Source organism: Euphorbia lathyris, chromosome 4 (assembly GCF_963576675.1).
Source record: "Euphorbia lathyris chromosome 4, ddEupLath1.1, whole genome shotgun sequence".
Taxonomy (NCBI): Eukaryota; Viridiplantae; Streptophyta; class Magnoliopsida; order Malpighiales; family Euphorbiaceae; genus Euphorbia; species Euphorbia lathyris.
The window spans coordinates 55,497,514-55,517,331 of NC_088913.1; the positions used below are offsets into that span (position 1 = coordinate 55,497,514).

General features: G+C 35.1%; 1 protein-coding gene across 2 annotated transcripts in view; it reads left to right on the top strand.

The window, feature by feature from the left end:
- The first annotated feature begins 4,227 nt into the window (after positions 1-4,227).
- The window catches only part of LOC136226070 (phosphatidylinositol-3-phosphatase myotubularin-1-like), a 31,641-nt gene continuing 16,050 nt past the window's right edge, over positions 4,228-19,818 (top strand). The window contains exons 1-13 of one of the 2 annotated variants that reach the window (XM_066014362.1): positions 4,228-4,658; positions 4,951-5,071; positions 5,165-5,239; positions 5,481-5,555; positions 7,218-7,289; positions 8,308-8,377; positions 12,440-12,489; positions 14,355-14,644; positions 14,753-14,826; positions 14,900-14,960; positions 15,349-15,411; positions 18,252-18,351; positions 18,444-18,557. In XM_066014362.1, coding sequence (XP_065870434.1) covers positions 4,958-5,071; positions 5,165-5,239; positions 5,481-5,555; positions 7,218-7,289; positions 8,308-8,377; positions 12,440-12,489; positions 14,355-14,644; positions 14,753-14,826; positions 14,900-14,960; positions 15,349-15,411; positions 18,252-18,351; positions 18,444-18,557 — 1,158 coding nt within the window. In that variant the 5' untranslated portion in view covers positions 4,228-4,658; positions 4,951-4,957. The remainder of the gene's footprint in view (positions 4,659-4,950; positions 5,072-5,164; positions 5,240-5,480; positions 5,556-7,217; positions 7,290-8,307; positions 8,378-12,439; positions 12,490-14,354; positions 14,645-14,752; positions 14,827-14,899; positions 14,961-15,348; positions 15,412-18,251; positions 18,352-18,443; positions 18,558-19,818) is intronic. The other variant, XM_066014363.1, reaches the window with a different exon arrangement.

Here is a 19,818-nt window from a genome sequence, read left to right on the forward strand (position 1 = left end):
AAGACATGGGTACCTTGCCAGTGCGCAAAAACCAAATCCCAAAGCGAGATATGGCTAGTCCACATAGAAAAGAATCGAAACCGGGAATGCCTTACTATACCGTTTTTGCAAACTAGTAACAAAGGACTATGGTTTGATTAGCGGAAGAGAGCCGTACAGCTGATAGTACTCCAGGAATCTATAAAATCCTCAGACACAAGAGCCCTATCAAGTATACTTTCAACATGATCAGTGCCAAACCGACCGTTTGACCAAGTGTACTGCAAACCTGCATTAGCCACTTCGATAAGCTCATTATTGTTAATAAAATCACGGAACTCCCTGCAGCTAATATCAGACAGACTGCGTCCAGTTTTTTGTGAGCCCCTGTAATCGCATTGAAATCTACAATAACGATTTTTTTCTGCTATCATCAATAGTACCGACAGAATCCCAAAGCAGACGTCGTCGACCAAAATAATTGCTGCCATATACAAAAGTAAATTGGGAAAAACCCACTGCAGTACCATATCTAATCGTAATGTGCTGATCATGACTCAAAATGATGTTGCAAAGACTGATATTACCAATTTTGCAGAACAGCCAAATAGAATTACAAGGATTGCTTTCAACAAATTGTAAGCCAATCGAATTCTAGAAAAACCTAGGAATTTTATCCAAAGTAATCATGGGTTCAGAAATACATACCAAATCCGGATGATTTACTTGACATATGAGCTTCAGCGCCCGTTGAGTACCAGGGTTATTAATTCCCCTGCAATTCCAATACAACACAATCATGTGCAATTGATAATCGACCTGTTCCGCCCCTTAGAGCGAGAATATGTATTAGTACCCGGCATCTTGGCCTTAGCCTTCTTTCTAGTTGTTATACAGTCAGTATCCACATCTGGAATGTAGATATCATTATTATGAGGTCGTTCTGAAGAGCCCGTCAAGTTACCTTCAGCAACTCGCTCAGCTGTACGAGGAGTATCAGTCTCTGCTGCTGGGAGGTCTTCCTCGTCACTGCAGTCTCCCCAATGTTTGGAACCCTCCTCACTTCCCTGAATTTCCAGATTGGCGGCGGGAGGAAGAATTATTTGTAAAGTGTCTCCTGCTACTTTGTTTTCTTCCGCATCATCCACGGCTGAAGAAGCTTGAGCTTCATTTGTTTCCGAATGAACATCCAGATTTTCATGTGCAGTAGGTGCCGCTCCACTCTTACCTGACTTCATATGCCTCTGCATTTGATGTTTTACTTCTCTGTTGTTGCGCCTACACTGAGCTGTGGTATGCCCAATGGACAAATAAGTGCCACAAAGAGCCGGGAGCTTTTCATACTCTAAATAAACCCACAACTTCTGATTATCCGTATCCACTCTGAGCTTCGACTGAATATCCCTTGACAAATCAACATCTATCAACACCCTTATATAATGGCCAAACTCTCCATTAACAGTATTATGATCGAAACGAATAGGCACCCCTACCACACGTGCAATACTCACAATGATATGTGTATCCTAAAGTTCCCAAGGCAAGTTATAACAACGTACCAAAACTTGCACAGAGGTGGACTTGTGAGAGTCCGGATTGAATCCTGGTGTCCAAGGTGAAAACCAAATGATTCCAGGCTTGAGTGAAATGGGACTGAGCCCCCAAATAGTCTGTAGGGCATCCCTATCTGGCATAATAATCTGGTTGAAACTGTTACCCAATGATATACGATTCTAATCCATATTTCTCTTCCATAGTTGATTCAGACGCTGCTTCAATTCGGTATGTTTCCACGAGCGATCTCCCTTATTCAGAGATATCCTCCCAATGACTGAGTGCTGAAATGCTTTAACTCGTTCCTCATAAATGGCTTGTGGGACTTTAATGGCCTTGAAACCACCCTCCTCTGAAATTAAAGGTTGCGATGACGCTGAAATCGCCGTTGTGGTGACTGATTTCTTTACAATCGATGCAAAGGAAGGTGCGGGAGGATCCTTACTAATTGTAGTGTTTAGTTTGCTGTAAGACCTACGATCTAATAAATGGGCAATTGCGAAGGCATTTGATTCGGTTGCAGCGGTGGAAGTAGAAGCCATGGTGAATCTGAAGAGAATGGAGGCGCTAGGTCGACGGCGACGGACGGCGACGTGCGGTCGGACGGCGGCGCAGGGGCAGCGATGCTAGTATATGGTGCTGGCGGTGATTAGGTCACGGGGTGCTAGGTCAGGGAGATTAGGTCATCGCCCCTCCTTGAAAGTCTTAAATTTTTCTTTAACCATTTATTTGTTATTTACTTGATTCAACTGTTTAAAATTATTACGTAGTTTCCAAACAATATATTTTTACTATTTGTTTTACCTATCATGTGGCGTACACATTACTACATGGTTGTCATATTGTACGCGATATTTTTTTCCAATATGACTGTCACGCTCCATAAACTTTTTCTATCAAAATTGTTTGGAATTATTCTATGAAAGAAAACAATAGAGTAATGACACTAGTAATTTTGGCTAGCACTTACAAATATTCTATCAGTTTTTATCTCCCAAAAATCAATCTTCTCTTTCTAAAATATATATTAGGAACACATTAAAATATATATTATGTACCTTCTCGCCCCTCATAATTATTGCTTGTCTTGTTCATATCATGCATCTTCTCTCTCTAAAATAATGGTGGATATTCTATTAATCATCTTACACAATGAAACATGACTTAACAAATTATTGCCACACGTTTTCGGGACTAGGGCATACTCCAACCCTCCCTTCAACTCCAGCCCTATGGACTATGAGAATAGGACCAAAAAGAAAGATGAAGTGTAAGAAGAGGAATCCTTCACTGAGGAAGGACATAATAATGATGATTAACTCCTTATGTGTATCTCCCTAGTCCCTAGCCCTATCATGTTTTCTGAAACTCATAACTATTTTCATTTCAAAGCAATGGTAATGTAAGTGGTGGATTGTAATTGTTGGGTCATGCTTTAGTTTTTCTTTTTGCCTTTATCATTGAGGACAATTCTTGATTTAAGTATACGGGGGAAAGATGCATGCTACATTGTTCATTTTTGGGTTATTTTCAAATTTTTGTTTGTGTGATGTTGTTTATAGCATGTGTTATGAGCTATGTGGAAGCATGTTTCTGGAAAATAAAGTTTTAACATTATTGAGAGCATGTAAATAAGTGTATTTCAAGTCAGTTGAATGCGTTTTTTTTTGCCTGTTTAGTGTTGTCGTATTCGATTTGGTGAGCGGCTAGCTTTTAAATTGAGCTTGGCTCTTTACTTTTGGCTTAGTGTTGAACGGTTAAAAAGAAGTATGCACAACGTTTTCTTGACAATCAATAAATTGACATGTTTTAATCTAGCATGCCATAAAGGAACTGAAACATTAAAAGCTCGGACTTTGTGAGGTTGTGATGGTGGAAGAAACATGGTGTAGAGCCTATTTTTATTGGTTCCCCGATACATCTCTCCTTACTCGCCAAATCCTTCAAAATAAAATGATTAGCAAAAAATTCCACTAAAACTGGATTAGTTCGAGTTAAAGAAGAAACAAATAATAAATTATTAACTGTTTTAGGAACATAAAGGATATTTCGAAAATTAATGGAAGAGTTAGAGAGATTAAATGAAGAATGACTAATATTGGATATGGGAATAGTATTTCTATCACCTACAACAACTTCTTCGGGTCCGTCATACTCAGAATGAACATTGAGATTCCCTAAGTCAACAGTTAGACGATGAGTTGCTCCTGAATCCATAAGCCAATCAGGGGAGTTCGATTGATAAGTCACTGCCATATTTGAAGCATGTTTGGTATAATTGCGTAGATTGCGGTATAATTTGGAAGATGGGCACTTTTGATCACTGATATGCTTAGCTGTTTACAGATAATCAATAATCGAATTGTTATCACATCGAAAATTATGTAACCTATTGAAAATATTAATTTTTCAGTTAAGTTTGTTCCTCGATCATCGAATAGAGCGGCTCACCTATTCCAATGTTTCGATCGGCTCACCTATTCCAATGTTAATTCTTTTATGTAATTGTTGAAGAGTTTGCTCCTATTTAAACTATGAAGTTTCACTATTAAAAAAAATGATGTAAGCAAAAGCTACATGTTTGTCAAGTTTTGAATATTAAACACATGATTTGTTTTTGTAATTTCCTCTAATAAATAACCGGGCCCTAAATAACCACATAAAAAACAAATCATGTATATATTAAAAACTTGCAAATACAAATTTTCTTCTTTTGAACGGTAAGTGAGCAGAAAACCCCCAGGTGTTGTTTCAGGCGATTCGCGGTTTCTCTTCTTCTTTTTTCTCTCCCATTTACTGAGCGATTCGCGGGTTATCTCCTCCTGAGCAGAAAGCGATTCCTCCCCCTCTGTGGAGCTTTGATTTTCCAGATCATCCACAACTAGGACCACCGCGCTCTTAATTCTAATTCGAAGCTGTCTCTTTATTGGCCTCTTGTGATTTCAAACACAATTGTTCACTGCCATGCCATCCTATGCCATCCCTTTTTCCTCTCTGCCACCGGTCACTGCCAATTGCCATATCTAATTCCTGTATCCTCAATCCTCACTGTCATCCCTCATTCCTTAGTCAGTCTGACCATTCAGTCATAATCGCCCAAGGTCCCAAGCAATTGTTCTATTCAGGTAATTTTATACTTTGGGCTTTTTATTTGCGTGTTCGGTTGAGATTGAAAAGTCTTGAAATTTTGAGAAGTATTTACTTTTTTTGGACTGTGAGTTGAGAATGCTTGAATTTTGAATGGCAGTCACTGCCATATCCTTTTTGTTTGGATTGTGTGTTGGAATTAAAATGGCAGACATACTCTGTTCATTCATTACGACTTTATTCTGGGATTCACAGGAAATTGTTTAATCCCTATTAGAATCACAGATATATACATATTTTTTTTTTTTATAATGATCTCCCTCTGTCCAGTCGTCGTATGTCAGTGCGAAAGCCTAATCGAACGGCATCGCTCAGAAGCCCCTCGCCGGAGGCAGAGAGGATGGAGGGAAGTGGTGTTTGGGAGGAAAGCCTCGATTGGCTCAAGCTTGAGGTTGCTATTCTTCTTTTTTTCTTCACTTATTAACAAATAGATTTGGTTGCTTTCTTCATTTTTTTGGTGTTTCTTTTTTTTGGTCTGGAACAGCATCCAGTTTCGCGGTCGGTTTCACATCATGTGAATTATAATTGTTTGCTTGAGGCTGAACGGGTTATGGTGGAGGTGCGCATTTTATTTTCCCTTATAATTGCTGTCTGAATCACTATTGTTTAGTCTGAGGAATTTCTGCAGTTTCATAGTATTTATTTCTGCAGCTTCAGAAATATAGGTAGATCATTTTTTGATTTCTGATAGCAATTATACAATGTGAAGAGTTTTGTTGCAGTTTGGTTCTTTTAGTTGGTCGTCTTTCTTTTTTTAATGTATAATAAGTTGTCGCTAATCCGTTATTCTTTGCTTTTAGGGACGTGGAGTTGTTCTTGTTAATACAGATGAGGCAGGTACCTTGATAGTGACTAATTTTCGTCTTATTTTTATGGTGAGTTCTTTACCTTATATCTTGTTTATTTTCATTTCAGTTTTGACATATTAAGGGATATTATTATTTTTTTGAAAGTATTTCCATTTAGTGTAGCACTTTATGGGTTAGGGTGGATAGGATAAATCATTAATTTGTTTTTTTTATGTATTTATTATATCTAACCATGTCAGAAGGATTGAAAGGAATTGTTAAAGGAGGGGTTTCTTCTAGTTTAAAATGTCATTTTTTATTGCTCTAATTTTAAAACAACTGTAGCGCTAGAATGTTAGAGGCGGGCTGGCTTTGTATTTTATAGTTTATAGGTTGTTATTTGTATTTCTTGTTGTGAGGATAACGAGGGTCCATAAGGATTTGATTTGGACAGTCAAGAAGCTTCCAATGAGGTAGGCCATATTGTTGCTCTTATGGGAAATTGGTTTTAGGTTGAATGTTCTTGTAAATTTAAATATAAAATTAAAAATAAGATTATCACCTCTTGCATACTAGGAAGTTCCCATTTTGGTTTGAGAATTGAATTAGGGAAGATAAATGGTGAATTCATGAGGTGATTAATTTATATAGACTTTTGTTTCTACCCATGAACGGTTCTCATAATAGGAAATGATATTTTCTTTTTCTCAGATGTAGAACTATGTTCGTCGTTTCGAACTTAGTGAAAGCCATTATGGTTGACAGCTTGGCGAAGCAACATTTTTTTATGACTGACATTGCTTGACAACTTTTGTTTCTACCCATGAACGGTTCTCAGAATAGGAAATGATATTTTCTTTTTCTCAGATGTAGAAATATGTTCATTGTTTCGAACTTAGTGAAAGTCATTATGGTTGACAGCTTGGTGAAGCCACATTTTTTTATGACTGACATTTTCTGACAATGATCAGCCTAAATCTATGCTCAAATGAGTCCAATATGTGTTACTATGGGGGCTGGGTGATGGGGAGAGTACGGAATTGGAATCAAAGATTTTGGGTTTGTGGGAAAGGAAGAAAGATACTTAAATTTCTTTAATAGTTTGTTTACTCAAATTCCTTTGTGACTTTGTCTCTAAATTATTTAAGAAGACATTTAGTTTATTTCTTGCTTTATTTCTAATAGGAGTGTCTTTCTGTGCATGAGTCTAAGGAGTTATATTGATTCATAAGGTTGACCAATAAGAAATTGGGAAATTGGATGAAGGTCATTGAAATGACCTTTGCTTGTTAAATTTTTCAGAGGATTTGATTTTATAAGCAACAGAAATGAATGGAAAGTAGAATATATATAGCTTCCCAATTAGTTGGGACTAAGGTTTATTTGTTTAAGGCAAAATTAGGTGAGTAATATTCATTCGTCCTTTTGTAAACAGTATTAAAAGGCGAACTTTTAATGTTTCTGGGATTATGTTGATTCCTATGTAAAAGTCTAGCTGCACTTATATGGATTGTTGGAGTTCCTTACCTGGAGCATTTGGTGCCTCACAAAGAGTGCACCCAGAGCATTTCATGTCTACAATAAGTTCCCATTTAGTTTTATGTATGAGCCAAAAAAAAAAAATGTATGTTTTTCTGCTGTAATGATGTTAACTTGAATATGCACAAGATTCATTTGTTTATGTATGTAATATTAAATTGTAATTGTAATCGCATTTCCTTTTTCCTTTTTCTGTTTGTCTTTTTAAAGAGCGAGGGGACAGAAAATATTATTTCACTTGGCACAATTCCATTGGCAACAATTGAGAGGTTCAACAAAGTGGTATGTTTTCTCGTGCTAATTATTTTTGTATTTACTCAACAAGTAAATATGCACTGTTGAATACCATTCAAAGTTCTTGTTTTTTTATTACTTTATTTCGAGGATCATACTCTAATAGGCTGTGTTCTCATGTTAACATCTTAACCTTCTGAATTGTACATTGTATGTGTCGAATGGTTTCACTTTCAGAAGACCTTCATGTGATTTTGTCTCTTATATATTTTTACAAAGCCTTTGTCCACGAGTTCTTTGTTCATGATTGTTCTTGTTATGAGAAGTTTGACTGTTCTAATGAAGGATATATAATTGAGATAAACTGCTTTGCTCTGAATCGATTCTATCACTTAGCTCAACATTAGTGGACGTCAAATTTGATCCCTTAGGATGAAGGGGCTGATGAGGATCTTTTGTTTAGGATCTTGATATAAATAGACCAATCTCATTCCTTGACTTTTTCTTTGACTTTCCACTAACAAAGTTCAATAAGAATAATATTGAGCTCTTTATTGACTTTATTGCAATTGGTAATCAAATAATAAGGATATGCATGTCTGCATTTATGTCTGCATTTGTGTGTTTTCAATTGGTACTTGAGTAGTAAGAATCCATCTTTACAATTTTAGATATTTTCTTCATTAGTTACTCTTTATCCCCATGCAGATTGCAAACCATGCTAGATGCTGATACAAAAAATAATGCTTTAATGGATTATAGTTGATGTTGTGCAGGAATTATATTCTGGAATTATTTAAGCATTCTTTTAGATAGGAGCTCCCTTTTTTATAACATGTTAAAATTTGTGCTTGTTCTGCTGAAATGTGAAATAACATGTTTACTCTTGTTATTTTATATATGATATTTGTTTGTTAATAGGTTAGATTAATATGTCATGTATTACACTTCATTGTTACATAAGATAACCTCACTCTTCTTAATGATGCATGTAAGTTTGTGGTCTGTAATCGGAATATAGCATGCCTTGGATAATATAATGACACATATCTTTATAATATTGTAGGTCGTAAAGAATCAACCTACTCCTCGTCAATCAGACAAGATCCCATCACGCCGACTTCTCCAGGTCATTGGTATGATTTCAGTAATATTCTTTTTGGTTTTATATGAATATCTTTTTTATTTAAGGCGAACTACTCTTACTTTGTTTTCTTGCTAATCCTTTTGAACTTTATTCTCTTGATCACAAGATGAGAGTTGGTTTCGTTATTGAAATGTGGTGAATAAGCATATAACTTGCCTTGGTTTGATTGCCCCCCTGTTATACAATGTAGAATGGATTTGAGGTTTGCGCTTTCAAATTATTAGCTGACATAATTGACATGTTGAAGTTTACATCATTTTCATCCATTAAATTAACTTGGAGGGTTGATCATGAATGCAACTATGTGTACATTCTTTGAGCATAGGCAGTGTTAACTCTGGGTGGAGGAGGAGAGATGTGGTAGGTTGACAGCCCACATAATTTTTGTCCCGATTCTTTTGATTTGAAAGTCCAAGATAAACTTGCATAAGGTTTTTTAAAAGGCTTAATACCTCCGCTGCCCCCCTGAACTTGTCCCATTTTGTCACTTAGCCTCCTCTACTTAGTGGCCAACCTCTCAGCCCCCTCAACTCAACAAATGTAACACTTCATGCCTCTTTATGTGCCTACATGGCATTGATTAACCCACTCAACTCATCTTGTGCATCCTAACTCTAACTCATCAAATGTAACACTTCGTGCCCCTTAGGTTTTTATGTCTGTTTATGTATGTTTCAAAGCAATGAAGGAAGGGTTCACATCTGGATGCAGAAGGTGTATTAGAATGGATGCACAATGTGTCTTCGGAGGTGGACTCATTGCCATGTAGGCACAAAAGGGGTCAAATGTATGACAATTTTTGAGTTGAGGGGGCTGATAGTTTGGCCACTAAGTAGAGGGGGCTAAATGACAAAATGGGACAACGACGGAGGTATTAAGCCTTTTTAAAATAATTTGTTATAGGCCCTAGATTAATTTCTGGTTATGGGACCTTGAAGACCACAATCTGATTGTGAAGGGGAAGCTTGTGTACTGTTTTTTCTAATTCTTATACCTGGGCTAGGGCACGTTAGACAGAACCCTGCAATCTCCAGGACATATAAAAATACAAAATTCAACTCTGCTGTCAGTAAAATCCTAACTAACTAATTCAAAACTGACATTTAAATTTGAAGTCAAACTAATCTAATCTGCTGCTAATACCTTTTTCTTTCTCATGAGAGGGACATGTTGATGTAACATGATTTCTGATTATTAGATCCTCCAGAGGATCTTACAAAGGACATGAATGACTGAATGGCATAGAAGAATCCATATAGCTCACCCCTGTGAGTTTGCAATAAGACTTTGTTGTTGGTGGTGGGGTGGATCATGAATGCAGGTCATGTTCTTATTCATTGCTCCTGAAATGATGGCAGACTTGTTACTGCTGCTTGCAATTTTAAGGGCCCTAAAACAACCAACTTCCTTCCCTTCATCACACTTCTCCAAGAGTCAGCAAGATCTTTAAATATTATTTCCTACCAAGTACCACCCACTGGATTTGTTTTAAATGCTGATATTGAAGAAATTGGTTTCTTTGTATTCATATTTTTTTTAATAAAAAAATCAGCTACTTAGTGAGGCTGCAGTACCTTCCACCTACTTCATGCCTTTAGTAACAGCTTCATGAAATAGGGTTACACACTCAAACTCCTTTTGAAGTTTAAACCTTAAACCTTCTGGAACCTTGTGTTTGTAATCACATTTTGAACTGCATTGTACATTTAGACTTCCACAAGTCCCCTCACGCTGCAAGGGTAAGTCGTTAATCATTTTCCACATCTCAACCAGCTCCATCATTGGTTATGGTTGCAGCTGTATCATCCTTTGCCTCAGCCTTCCATAGTCTCTAAGCGGAAAAAAGAACTTCATAAAATACAGATTTTGTGTTTATTTTTACTTTTGTGAGCTTTGAAAACACTGGATGTAGCAAATGGGTTTCGCAATTAGATTCAGTAATTGGGATTAGAATCATATGATTAAGATTGGAACAATATAGAATAGTTAGAATATAATTAAAACATCTGAACTAAATTGTTAGTAGAATTTGAATTAGTGATTTGTATAGTGACAAGCTTTTTCATACTAATTCAAAATAAACATTATATTTACTAAAATCAAAGACTTGTTGAAGAAGCCTATTACATAAAGATGAAAAACAATCGCAATTCAAATGATGTACAAAAGTAATATATAAACCAAGGGAAAGAAAGAACTTATATGATTTGTTATCCTATTTAGGCTAGGTGCTGTCACATCATAATTTTTCTGATGATGTCATTTTAGACCTACAAGAAAATATTAAATTTAAAACATCTCTTATTTGATAGATATATATGCCAATGCAATTCTGTATAAATTATTTTACTCCGATGAATTAAAACCAAGTAATGCAAGTTCAATATCACTTCTTAACTAAAAAATACCCCTACAAATTCGAAACATAGTATGTATTCTAAAATGCATTTTACCATTGAACTTTTTTTATTGGTCTACCTTACATTTTGCACATCTTGCCATCAAATAGAAACTGCTGTCATCATCCAGTGGTGATTACAAGCTCATTATTGCTAACTTAGTTTTAAACAAAGTAAGCATAGAATAGTAAATATTGTTGATTGTAATGATTTTATGTTTTATTCCTTGTGTATTTGATCATTCTCTCTTTATTGCATCATTAAATTAATATAAAAAAAGAAAGAAAGAAAAAAGACAACCACTGTATTGTTACTTCATAATTTAAACATGTAGGTCTCAGCCATAACTCACATCTATGGTATGCGAGTCCATGAATTGTCAGTCCATTTGGAACTTCAGTCAGATTTATGGTAATCTTGTCCATAAATGTCGGTGGTTCTAAATGGTGAATGCACAACAAAATCAAATTTATAATAGAAGATAGAAAATGAGCAAAGAATGGAACAAAACACTGCAATCCAATGGGAAGTTCACCAAGAGTTATGGAAGTAAAATACCAGAAAGAACATGAGATGATTCCTTGAAAATGGTTTGAGATAGCATCTACGTTGGTAACAGCCACTATATAGCAGCAACAGCTGAGCAATTTTTGGAGCTTTTGCTCCTTTCTATATCTGCGAGCCTTTTGTTTCTTCTGTACATCCTCAATGTTCATATGAAGTCCTTGAAAGTATTTCCTAGTTCCTATTTCAAGTCAATTCCTTGTTTTGCGTAATAACAACTCAAAACTAATGCAACATGCAATTTTATGACACTTTTTTTGTACTTTATTGTTTTTACTTGCATTTATAAATCCTTTGTTGGTTCATTGCATATTTTTTACCCTAAAAAACTTTGATTCTTGAACCTTTCTTTTGTTGTAAATTTTTTGGTTTTGTTGAAATCCCATTATGGGTATTCTTTTTCTTGAGTCTACTAATATTATACATTACTTTGAAGTTCAAAATATTTTTGTTTGGGTTAAATTCTTTAGTTGATTGATGATTTGATGTATTTAGAATGTTTAGTTGCACCACATCTTCATTCTTGCAAATTTATTCAACAGTATTAGTTTTATATTATATGTTCTGCAAATTCTTTCAAAATTTACGTTGTACTATACTCAAATGTTTTCTTATGGCTGCAACAGTCTGTTTCTATTACACAAGACTGACCTTGATTTTTGCTGTGACTCTGATCTTAAATCCATGGCTTTCTACCTAGTGGCAAGATGCCTTTCTCCACTCCTATAGCCAAATTTAATGGAATTTATGACAAGCCACTTCATCCCTACTGCTTTACATACACATAGAGTAGATGCTGATTTGGTTTGGGGACGCTTTCTAGAACTGCCATTTGGAATGTGCAGGCTAATATGCTTTCTTTGTAATTGTTGCATCTCTTATTGTCTAGCATTTATCAGGAATTTGATATATAGTCAGCTAGTCCATTTATTTGGTTTCATGATTTCATGACTGAAATGATATTTGAAAAATTCTTTTTGGTTTCAAATCATATTGTAGCAAGTTCTAATTTATAAGACCAGATTATTTGAAGTATAACAGTTTGGTTATAAAGTAAGTCAATTTGTGGGCTTTTCTATTTTTGGCAGGTAAAGATATGAGAATTATTGTTTTCGGTTTTCGCCCCAAAACAAAACAGGTTGGTTTTTACTTCTAATTCTTGCTGTTTCCATGTGCTTATTTTCTTCAACATTGACATTTGTGCTGTTTATGATGCTAATTCAAAGTGTCTTACTAGTTCATATGCATAATACAATGTATCAGAAAGATCACAACTGAGATTTCCTTATTGGTCCCATGTGGGTGTGTGGCTAATGTCAAAAAGATTCGGAGCAATTTAATGGGCAAAATATTGTTAGATTTATGTATCAAAAGGTATTTAAATTGCTCTTCTTATAGAGGGAAAAGAAAAGACTTTTGGTATCCAACCGTGAATTAGATCCCTGACAATAAGCAAAGATGACATATTGGATGAGAGAGAAATGCAGACATCGTTCTGCTTGCATGTTCTCAAATGGAAAAAGAACAATGATGTGTAAACCAGTTATTGAACTCCAAGAAAATAACAATATTATTCACGATTTCTCAACAATTCTAATGGCACAAAAGGTGCCTAAATGAGGAGAACATAGATAAGATAGTAACTTTTGAATATATATAAACATCTTAACAGAATTCTCTATTTCAGCATCCTTAGAAATTAACTACCTATGACCCAACGAGATACGTTTTGAATAAAAATGAAAGAACCAACTTGAAAGCTCCATGTAGATTGTAGAGTGCAGCTAAGTGACTACATGGTTTAATACATGCACACCGATAAACACTTGAATATTTACTTCCATTCAAATTGCGCCAATTCATTGCACGTTCCTAGTTGTGAGCTTAGGCTAGAATTGAAATGACTGGGTCTGAGATTAGACGAAAATTGCAGCAGAGAAATAAGAGAAGTGGAGAGAAAGTAAAAAATAGTTGTCAGTATGGAAAACGTGTATTGTTTTAAGATAATACTTCAATTCCACCATAAAAAATGATTATTTTGTCTTACCTGATTGATTATGGATGTGGCTCTTTGTTCTAACACATTAAGAAAAACTCTTATACTTGAATACTCCTATCGATTACAAGATGCATATAGATTACAAAATTGAATTCATAGAAACTAACTAACTGGTATAGGTACCCTACACTTCTTTCCTTAATCATAAACATGTAAACTTTGGACAATGCTTTAATCTCCAACTCTCTAGATTGTGCAACATATAGTTTTTATGAATTTCAATGTGGTTCCTGAAAATTGTGCACTTTTTTCTAATAATTGCGAGGCTGAATTGCTAATTTTGGAAAACTGGTGTTCAAAGTGTCTTTTGGTCAAACCTCTTTACTATTTCCTTACTTTTTAATATCTAAAACCTCACCTATAAAATTGTAAAAGTCAATATACAAGGGAGTTCAAGTAGGTTTCAGAATAAAAAGATGTTCAACTTTTTTGTGATATGTGAAAAGTTCTGATTGCGGAACTTTGCCCTTTTCATTGGGCAGGACTTCAATTCACAAGTTCATTTATAATTTTCTCTACTTCCTCGGATTAATTTAATTGCCACAACTCCTCAATGCGGGATTACTTGATTATCCATATTATAAGTGTTGTTGGAAAGGGGAGTTGTATGGTGAAACAGTAGAGGGGTTAGAAGGAAATATGTTGATTTAGAAGGAAGCATGTCCAACCATGGATGTAATGGATTTCCATTGGAATGGAGAATTGAAAGTTGAAATATTTAAAGCCAGATGAAATGGAATTATTTGGTTGGTGTATGGTTTTTTGCCATAAATAAATTTATTGATTATTGAATTCCTTGTTTCGTTTCATTTTGGTCCTTTCCTTTCATGCGCTTCTATTCTTTTCCTTATTAATAAATTGATCTAGTGCCATTCTGTGGATTAGTGAACTTTATATCACCTAGTATATTTTTTCAAATAGATGTTGACTTTGAGTTGTAACAGAGACGTATCATTTTTGATGCGTTATTGAGGAGTATGAAGCCTTTAAGACTCTGGGATCTTTATGCCTTTTCTTGTGGAGCCTCCAAATTCAGCAATGATAACCCAAAAGTGCGGTTGTTGAATGAGTATTTTCGTCTTCTTGGGAAAGGACATCTTAATGCATCAATGGATATGATTGAAGACGGGTCTTATGAATTGTCTAATGAATTGTGGAGAATCAGTACTGTAAATTGCAATTATACAATGTGTCAAAGTTATCCATTTGCCTTGGTTGTTCCAAAATCCATAAGGTGAGCCATTTACAAAATGGAAAAAAAAAAAAAAGGATAACTGAATATATTTTTGTGTAAGGCTTACTTGTGCCTCAACTTTATAACCAAAATCTTTGGAAAGTGTAGTGATGAAGAGATTCTTCAAGCATCCAACTTCCGTGCTAGGTGTCGATTACCTGTAGTCTCTTGGTGTCATCCGGGTATGGTAAATTTAATCATGATCATTTTTTTTTATTTCCTTGATACTCAGTGTTCGTTCTTTTGGAATTTTAGGCACTGGAGCAGTCCTTGCGCGTTCGTCCCAGCCCTTAGTTGGAATTATAACTACAAGGAGGTATCTTAAAATGGCTGCTTAACTAACCATGAAATAAAAATAAGGACAATTAATTATATATGATGAAAATCTAATATGACATTTATAATGCATCTATTCTCTTGGTTATTAATTGTTGTTTGCGATACTTAATGTCAATAGTAGTATATAAAAGTTGTTCCTGGCCTTACCTATTAGCTTAAGCTTTTAGGTTGAATAGTTTCTTGACATGGAATCAATTGAGGGTTCAAGATCAAGGGTTGTGTCAGAAATAATATATAGAAGTTGTTTTTGGGCCTTACCTATCAGCTTAAGCTTTTAGTTTAGGTCAAATGGTTCCTTGATACTTATGTTATCATTTGTGTTAATTTTGTTGGTAATGCTTGATTACATTAATGCATGTCCACAGCAACACTGATGAAAAGCTTGTTGCTGCACTTTGCTCTCAACTTGGCAGTGCAAAGGGGAGAAGGTATGGTTTTCGATTCCTTTTTGCTTTGAAATTGTAATCATTATTTGTCAATCCTATATTTCATTGGGTGGTATGTTTTATTTTCTTATCTGTTGAAATAATAACTTATAGAAGTATCGAGTTCATAAACGATGCAATGAAGTTATAGGAGAGGTCATAGAACAAAGGTTAAGAAGCTATTCTAAAGTGACAAATATCAGTTTGGCTTTATTCCACAAGTTCAACTATAGATGCCTTGAACGTCATTTGTTAGAAAACTACACATTCAAGAAAGGATCTAGACATGGTTCTCATTGACCTTGGCTATGCTTTGTTATATAGAGTACCAAGTGAGGTTCTCTAATTGGTATTAGAGAAGGAGATTCCTATTAGCTGTATGAATGCAACTAAGGATGTGTATAGTTGAGCAGACACCGTTGTGAAACCAAAGTGCGGGGCCAAGGAAGTTTCCTTTGTATTTCATCAAGGATCCTGATGATTTGAGTTCTTATCTTTGTACCTTAGTAATAGATGAGCTGACCAAGCATATAATGGGGAGGTACCTTGGTGCGTGCTGTTCGTAGATGGCATAATGCTTTCGAATGAGACTAAGGAGGGAGTACATAGGAAGGTAGAACAACGGCAAAGTATCCTAGAAGAGGAAGAGTTCACGTTGAGTAAAATAAAGATTGAGTGGGTTATTCATTATAAGTTTGAAAATAGCAAGAAGGGTAATATAGATGATGCTCAAGTATCTCTTAGGGGAATATGACTACCTTCATGTAACCGGTTTTGATACTTCGGATCGATTTTTCATAGTACACAAGATAGAATAGGATATCGATTGTATAACTAAAGTAAGTTGTACTAGCGGAGAGGTGCAATAGGGAGTATATGATACTTAGAAACATGGATATAGAACTGGAAGAGGAATTTTATATAATATTTGTTGTCGATAATAACTTGTGGAAGTGTGTGTTTGACAGTTGTTATGGGCCCACATATAGGATATTGTGTTCACAGGGAAATCCTTGATTTCCCTTGCTTTTTATGTTTCTCGAGTAACCTGTCTTTGAAGCTTAATAATGGGATTTATAAGAGATTACCCAACTCCCTCTATATTTTTCTTGACTGGAAATTTATAATTTATTGAATGTGACCTCCCCTTTAAATAGACAAGGATTGCAAGTATACAATAATTCTTATATAGAAAAACTCCTAAATAATTAGAATCATAAATAATTGAAAAACATTAAAGGGCGGCCCGGTCGCATTACGCGTCCCCGCTGAGCGAGGGTCCGGGGAGGGGTCCCACCACAAGGGTGTATTGGGGGCAAGCCTTCCCTTGCCAATTTAATTGGCAAGAGGCCGCTCCTAAGACTCGAACCCGTGACCTCAGGTCACACGGCAACAACGTTTTACCGTTGCGCCAAGGCTCGATAATTGAAAAACATTAAATAGAATAAAATCCCTAAGACATGTAAACCCTAGTTGTTATTTGCTGCAATTAAGTTTTGTTTCTAATAAGCATCTGTAATAGCAGTAGACCAAAATATTGATAAAATAAGCGTAGCAGAGATGAGGATGGATGAGTGAGCACATACGAATGGATAAGCTTAGGAATGAGTGCATGTGGTAAAATTTAGGTATCTAGATTAATCTAGATGCAAACTAATGTGAAATACAATGAATAAAAGACACAAGAAGATAAAATGACAAACCTCAATTTGAAGCCCAAGCTCTGATACCAACTGATATGAATCCGGTTATGCAAGGTGAACCCGAAATCAGGAATGTTCCCATTGTCGATTGAGATTTAAAAAAGGCAAAGAAAACAAAAAATTTAATTAGACTTCAGCATATATATTCAGTTGTTAGAAGAAATAAAAACAACAAGCAAATTAATGTATAGTTAATCCAACCTTTCAATTTGGATGAAAGAACTCGAGAATTGGTTGATTCTCAATTGTCTAGCCACAACAATTGATCACAATCAAGATAATAATTCAAGAATGCAATCTCACACTCTCAAATTAATGATAGCTGAAATTCACAATAGTATTTAGGAGAAAATAATCAGTATAATTAATCAAGAGTTATATAGAGATTTCAGTCAGCCCCTGTATTTATAGGCCAGAGATTACGTTCCTACTAGAATAATGAAAACTGAAACCTAAAACCCTAAACAAGAAAAAATAAACTAGTGTAATCAAACATAACTAAAGAAGCCTTAATTCTTATGGCTTGTAGAGAAATCTTCTCAAGGCTCAATCGTGCAATCCCTATTGGATGTAAGCTAAAATGTAGGAATTAAATTAAGCCCGATTACTAATAAGACATGGACCAACTATTTAAAAGATCCCAATGGGTTGCACATATACATGTCTAGAGCTCTCTTTAATTAACTTAAGTTGGGGCTAGCGCAATAAGACTAAAGGGCTAAATTACAAAACTAAAACACATCACACTTAAGTTTTTTGCCAAAATAGTGGACTGTCTTCTGATCAGTATGCACATATGAATTGAGGTCGTTTGAAATTTTTTGGAATTTTCATTTTGCATTGAACCTTCCATAAATCACCACTATGCACATATGAATTGAGGTCGTTTGAAAATTTTTGGAATTTTCATTTTGCATTGAACCTTCCATAAATCACCACTTGAAGCCTTCATAATTGATCCATAGGTTAGGACATTATGATTGAAATTCATACCATTCCTGGATCACATCAATTGCTACAGCTTAGTTGTTATTGTTGTCTGTCAAGATGTAATAGTGGTGTTTCTGTCTTAGCTTTGCTGTTATTTCGATGACTGAATATTAATTTCTTCAAAATGATTTTTCTCTTTGTACTTTCCAGGAAGTTATATATTGCTGATGCAAGACCAAGAAGAAATGCTATAGCAAATGGAGCCATGGGAGGTGGTTCAGAGTCATCTTCCAATTATTTCCAGTCTGAGGTATGACAAAGGTTTGGACTGTGGTTGTCTTTGTCATTCACCATGACGATGTATGATTGATTTACTTTGTGCAAACCTGCTCCTTTTGTCAGGTAGTTTTCTTTGGGATAGACAATATTCATGCTATGAGAGAGAGTCTTTCCCGGCTTAGAGAATACCTAGATACTCATGGCACCACTTCATCAGATGGAATGTCTTCATTCCTGGTGAGTCTTCAAATTCCATTAGGAAAAGTAGTAAATCTCTTGACAATTCTGGAGACATGTTGTCATCACAATGTTTTACATCAATATGTCACATCCAATTTATACATCTAACATGATTGCACATTATTGATAATAATAACAATAAAACAATACTACTCGTAACAATAGAACAATTATAAAAGAATAATAGAAAAAGAATTTGCTCCTTGAACTGTAACCATACTAGTCAAAGTCTCACGCAACGTGCGGGCATGATATTTTGCCAAATATTAAAATTTAAATATATTTATGAAATTTAAAACATATTATCAATAATACATAAAAAAAAAAAATCAAATTTAAGACAGTAAATATATTAATTAAAAGAAAAGGGAAAAATTCATTGTTGGTCCTGGAGAAACTAAAGTGAAAAAGGCGAGCACAATTAAAGATAAAAGTTATTATATTGGTAAAATCAAATGATAATAATGATAATAATAATAAGAATAGTAATAGCTTTCACCTTCTGTAAATTAGCACCATTGTTTGGTTCCTTACTTTCTTTGCATTTTGCCACGCCTAACTCTGCCATGTGCTTCTAGTATCCAAACTCACCCACAACTTCATATATAATTGTTTTCCAAAGAATACAGGGAAATTACAAAATTGGGTCAAATGGGAGACCCATTTACTCAACCTACTACATATCTAGACTATGTTTGTGTGACTTTCCCAAAATACCTTTAATATGTTTGTAATTTTACGCCGCGTCTGTCTCCCTCCCGTCTGACTTCGCAGATTTCACGATATGCGAAGTCTGCGAAGATAATGTTTGGGTTATTAGATGATTTCAATTCGCAGATTTCTCAATATGCGAAGTCCTAACGTGTTTTTTGCGAAGTGGTATATAACAAGGGATTCCAACATTAAAATTATTACATTATCAAAATTTACAACAAGATTGCCACAATAACAACATGAAAATCATAATATTATCAAAATTTACAGCAAGATTGCCACAATAAACTCCTAACAAATCATTTTAAAGTGAACGTGACGAATCTGGACGGAAATTTCTCCCTGTATTGGAAGTCCAGACCTTTTGGGATGAGAAATGGAAGTCCATACTTTTTGGGATGGATGTGTCCCTGATAAAGAGTGTGCCAATAGACAGAATAAGGGTCAGTTACTGGGCCAATTGTCTCATGGACCCAAAATATGGAAAGTATATTCTAGGAGGAAGAAGGGACACATGTAATTGTGGTATAGAATGAGTTGGTTA